The following is a 5,543-nucleotide window of genomic DNA, read 5'->3' as shown; positions in this document are numbered from 1 at the left end:
ATGATGTGTTCCCCCTAGGATATCAATCACTTGGTACTTGGTACAAGCAGCAACTCAACACATTCTACAGTCAAGCAGGGGAGAGCAGAGCGGCTGCCCCTATAATGAAGCTTAACTTTGGCTCGCTTGACGCAGCTGTTTCTGAATTGCTTTCGGAACCTGATTTTTGTTGGCTTGCAGGGTTTGAATTCTGCGGAGGTGCCAAATGCTTCCAAATTATAAGTGAGATTCAGAGATTAAATTTTAATTAAGGACAAAACGATGGTCTGCTTATTCAGTCGTTGGAGCAACTTCTTGACAAGCATCTTCCTTCCCGTTTGCCGAGCAACTCCTTGACAAGCAATTATAAGTGAGATTTGTATGGTTCTGTATGGATTATAAGAGAGGTTTGGACTTTGGAGAGCCGTATTTCTGTGTTGGCGGCAAACAATTGAGACTCGTTTATTTTCCCTTGAGATTTAATGTTACCAGAGTGTTACATAAGTATTGCGGATCATCTGTTCGGTGATCTCCCACGGCACCAACCCGTGCATAGTTCTCCATTTTTAACCAATGAGAGGGGGGATGGCGCACCAGGCACATCCAGTTTGGGCTCGCACTGTACGGTATTTATTGTTTTAAACAAAAACACTTTTTATAAAAATGTCAACAAAAAAAATCTAGTTATATGGTTTTAAAGTGTGTGGACATTTTATAAAATTATGAACTTTCTTTCAAAAATCATCATGCATATATAAAATGTTGACGGTATGTGCAAAAATATCAATGTGTATAAAAAAGTTCATCATGTATTGAAAAGGATTCTTCGTGTATCTAAAAATTGTTCATAATGTTTTTAAAAAATATTCAACATGTATTAAAAACTATTGCCATTTTACACAAAATGTTTACAATGTATTTGAAAATGTTTATATATAAGATTTTGGCTCATTAGTAAAAACAGGCAAAAATAAAAATAAATTAAATAAATTTTTAAAAAGAGAAAACATAAAAATTCAATCAATAAACCAAAAAAAGCTGACAAGAATCAATAGAGAATAGAGTGAGAAAAACCAAAAAATAAGCGAGTGAAAAACAAAGACCACAAAAATACAGTTGAAATTGGCGAGACCAGAATGTACAGATCATCTGTGTTCAATGACTTTTTTCTTTCTTAGTAAAGGCATCCAAAGGCATCTTAAATCAGATTAATATCAAGGAAAACAAAAACTAGTACAATGTAAAGACAACTCAATGTAGAACGAGCAATAAAAAATAAATTACATCGAAAATCATAATAACCTTCTTCTTCCTCGATTGTACGGTGTCCCATGCAGACTAAAAATTACAATAAACTAATAGTAAAGGACATGTTTACCTACAAATGCTATCACTGTACCAGGCTTTGAAGACCGCAATAGCCACTCGACCCTTGAGGCGAGATTTATAAATCACTGAAGCAACGTTGGTTGGAGCATCACCCCACGTAGTTCACAGGGTTGAAGAATGAAGAATCCGGACCATGTCATAGAACAACATGGAGGAAGATGTCAAAACCGCTGCACCAATAGCCAGCCATAACTCTCCTTGAAAAGCACATACAACTGCTAATATCTGATGGGAACCAACAGATCCGAGGACACAAACTCTCACAGGGCCTCCGTCGATGCCGGATCAGATGCCGTCGAGTTAGGGAGAGATCGAAGAAACCTTATTCCAACATGTTATGCCACCAACAACTTGTCGATGTTGCTAGGGGAACAAAAACCTAAGGACAAGAAAATGAGACATGTGAGCACCACTCCTCTTGCCGCCAATGAGGGCACCAGACAAGGAAGAGAAGGGGGGTTGAGGCCGCAATGTGTAGAGAAGCTATGGCGGCAACCGCTAGGATTGGCAAAAGCTGATAGTTGTTGATGACCAGAAGTGACTATTCGAAGCTATTAGCATCGGATAGGATTTTGCCGATGAATTCTTGTTAAGTTCAACGTCTTGGTGGAGGTTGTGTGACGGCGGCAATACCCTTTAGTAGGAATGATGTCTCCCACGTTTAATCCCTGTTCTGGTGGTGTGTCCAATGTTATTGGAGGGTGTGTGAAGGTGTGTCTTCGTCCGATTTTCCAGGATTCGGTCGGTGTTGATTTTCGGTGGATCTCTTTTGGATGCAGTCTTCGTTTTATGTGTTTACATATTTGATCTTTTCAATCTGCGGGTCACTTCAACGGTGCTAGTTCGCTGGTCCTTGAGGCCTTAGCACGATGACTTTGAACTATCTACTACAACAAAGTTTGCTAAGCTCCAGTGAGGGAAGAGCGATGATGGTGGCACATCTTCGACTCGCTTCAGCACTTTTATTCATTGCTACGTGGTCCATGGACCTTATTGTAAAATTATTATAGTTGGCGTTCATGATTGATTATGAATGTGTTTAAAGTTTCTTGAAAAACAAAATTAGAATTTCCCCGAAGAATGACAATGGGAAGAAAGGAAGAAGACGACGAGTTAAACTGGGCCAAAAGAAAATCATTTTGGCCCATTATACAGCAGGGCTATGCATTTTTCGCAGTGTGGATGGGCCTTCTCTTGCTGCTGCTCCTCTTGGGGGGGAGGTTCCGTGTCGTCTCGTACTGCTAAGCAAACCCCTCTTCCCGTCTCTCCCCACCCGCCGCCGCCGCCATGGACGCCGGCGACCCCTCCACCTCGCTCGCCGTCACCGCGGTGGACGCGCTCCAGAGCAGCGCCAAGAAGAAGCCGGCCCCCAAGCGCTTCATCCACACCCCGATCCCGGTCTCCATCCTCAACGACCCCACCCTCGCCGCCGCCGCCACCTCGCTCCTCCCGGCCGCCTACAACTTCGAGCTCCACAAGACGGCGCACCGCATCCGCTCCTCGGGCGCGCGCCGCGCCGCGCTGCAGCTCCCGGAGGGCCTGCTCCTCTTCTCGCTGCCCCTCTCCCACCTCCTCGGCCCCTTCCTCGCCGAGGACCCCTCCAACGACGTCCTCATCCTCGCCGACCCCACCTACGGCGCCTGCTGCCTCGGCGACCGCCCCGCCAAGGCCCTCGCCGCCGACCTCCTCGTCCACTACGGCCACTCCTGCCTCGTCCCCGTCACATCCTCACTCCTCCCCGTGCTCTACGTCTTCGTCGAGATCCGCGTCGACGCGCTCCGCCTCGCCGCCGCCATCCGGGGCGCCTTCCCGGACCCTGACGCCGCGCCCCGCCTCGCTCTCGCCGGCACCGTGCAGTTCATCGCCGCGGTGCACGCGGCGCGCGAGATGCTCACGCGGGACGGCTACCGCGACATCGTTGTGCCGCAGGCCAAGCCGCTCTCTGCCGGCGAGATCCTCGGGTGCACGGCGCCTACGCTGAAGAAGGCGGAGGGGGTGGGCGTGGTGGTGTTCGTCGCCGATGGCAGGTTCCACCTCGAGGCCTTCATGATTGCCAACCCTGCGGTGAAGGCCTACCGGTTCGATCCCTTTCTTGGTGTGCTTGTGCTGGAGGAGTATGACCATCTTGGGATGAAGCAGGCGAGGAAGGAGGCGGTGCTGGCGGCGAGGAAGGCCAAGAGCTGGGGGGTTGTGCTCGGCACGCTGGGCCGCCAGGGGAGCTTGAAGGTTCTTGACCGGGTGGTGGAGCATCTGGAGGAGAAAGGTTTGGAACACACGGTGGTGCTCATGTCGGAGCTCTCCCCGACGAGGATGGAGCTATTCGGGGATTCTGTGGATGCATGGGTGCAGATTGCGTGCCCTCGGTTGTCGATCGATTGGGGGGAGGGGTTCAAGAGGCCGGTGCTGACAACATTTGAGTTTGATGTTGCACTGGGGTATGTTCCTGGGTGGTGGGAGAAGGGGAGTAGGCAAAATGGCGGTGGTGGAGGTGGCAGTGGGTGCTGTTCAGGATCAGGAACTTGTGGAAATGGTGATTGTAGTAGTGGTGATTGTGGTGGAGATGATTTTGGAGGGGAATACCCGATGGATTACTACTCGCAGGACGGGGGTGATTGGAATGGCTGCTACATGAAGAAGAAGCCCTCCACTGGCGAGAGAAAGTCGCGAGTTCGAATCGGTAATTGCTTGAAAAAATCATAGTAGCTTGCATACAATTCGGTTCTGTTCTTTCCTTGCACATTATGGCACTGATTCCTTGTATTATTAACACACGTCTTGCATTTAGCATTTGTCAGTTTCAGTGACATTTCCATAGGTTTAAGTAACCAGTTTAAATTGACAAGCTATGAATAGATACACATCTTGCCATAGAGCGGATTTTTGCATGGTAATTTCAGTGAATTGTCGTGTTCTTTTGCAGAAAGGCATAAGTGAAATGAAAGAGAAATATTTCAAGAAAACCTAGGCTTCTCTGAATTGTGCTCATATCTAACACTAACAGTATACTGTAAGTCTGTAAAGATTTCTCTTGATGTTATTGTTTAGCATAGTCGGTATAGAGAGAAATAGGAACGTTAGTTAGTTTCCGAAGAGGATTGGAGGGGAATGAGGAGGATTTTGACTTATCATGGATTTAATACCCCTCGATCCTCACCAAACCGAATAAGGCCTCATGTGCATAACTCTGGTTTGTTTATGAATCCATGTTTGAGAATTAAGATTCTGTCCTAACTATTGTGTGTACTTTCTTAGGGACGTAGGGTAATATTTGCAAGTATTTGTACACATCTTGCATGAATTGGTCTGGCGCAACTTTGCTCACTGGTTTATTCATTAACAAAATCCTGCATGATCAGTCGTGTCGACACAAAATTTCTACTATGTGTTATATTGGTCTATGGTCATTTATATTCATCAATTCTAATTAGCAGGCAGCAGTGTCCAAGTCGAGGAGAAGCAATGAAATAAAATGTTGTTGAGGTCACGGAAGCCAACTGAGATATCTAGAACCTTCTTGGCTCCAGAATTTTTGACACCAGACTTCAATCTTGGCATCGTCATTCTTCACGCAACGCAACAGAGGACAAACTTAGCCAGTGCTGACAGGCCCTTTTATAAGCACCAAAATACTCGGAGCTCCTTTATCATCAAACAACCCAATGTACGATGTTGTTCGCTGCTGTGGTACCGTTGCTGTATACTGGGATGTAATGTATATTTATTTTCCCTGCATCATTGCTGTATACTTGTGTATCGTTTACTGCTGAATCTTTGGCCCAGGTTATCAGACTATTAAGTTTTGATACTGCAAAATCTTCGCATCATCGTTCTATAAGCATCAGAATACTATATGCTTCTTTTTATCAAACAACCCAGATACGCAGACCTGTTTATTTAGATTTCTATAGAACTTCAAGCTGATATTCGACTAGGATAAAAGCCAATGCCAATTTTTGTTGGTGGCGTGGTGCAGGGACGCTTATGAGTGGCTCTCGCCCTACCCAGCTTTAGCTTATTTTGACAGCCCAACCTAAAATTTTATTCTAAAAATAATAATGAAGGATTAGCTAGTACAACCTCCATCTGGAATTAACCGTCTGAAATTAGTGTATCAAGAGCCTGATCGGTTTCTATCCGCTCCCGTGACTCACCTCTCGGGGCGGAGCAGGCTACTG

The 5,543-nt window shown here is 46.2% G+C and overlaps 1 protein-coding gene across 1 annotated transcript; it reads left to right on the top strand.

Annotated features, from left to right (window-relative positions):
* Positions 1-2,576: 2,576 nt before the first annotated feature.
* Positions 2,577-5,173, top strand: LOC119318497 (2-(3-amino-3-carboxypropyl)histidine synthase subunit 1-like). Its single transcript, XM_037593068.1, has 2 exons — positions 2,577-4,045; positions 4,800-5,173. Exons 1-2 carry the CDS (start codon positions 2,656-2,658, stop codon positions 4,829-4,831), a joined length of 1,422 nt encoding a protein of 473 aa, XP_037448965.1. The 5' UTR covers positions 2,577-2,655; the 3' UTR covers positions 4,832-5,173.
* Positions 5,174-5,543: the final 370 nt, after the last annotated feature.

The sequence above is a fragment of the Triticum dicoccoides genome, chromosome 6A, assembly GCF_002162155.2.
Source record: "Triticum dicoccoides isolate Atlit2015 ecotype Zavitan chromosome 6A, WEW_v2.0, whole genome shotgun sequence".
Taxonomy (NCBI): Eukaryota; Viridiplantae; Streptophyta; class Magnoliopsida; order Poales; family Poaceae; genus Triticum; species Triticum dicoccoides.
Note: the sequence above shows the minus strand (reverse complement) of the source record. Positions and strands in the feature narration are given on the sequence as shown.

What these genes read in the sequence shown, in the direction of transcription:
- LOC119318497 (XM_037593068.1), top strand. Translation starts at nt 2,656, where the DNA reads ATGGACGCCGGCGACCCCTCCACCTCGCTCGCCGTCACCGCGGTGGAC. An exon ending in AAAGTCGCGAGTTCGAATCG is followed by an intron (nt 4,046 to 4,799) that starts GTAATTGCTTGA and finishes TCTAATTAGCAG; the next exon opens with GCAGCAGTGTCCAAGTCGAG.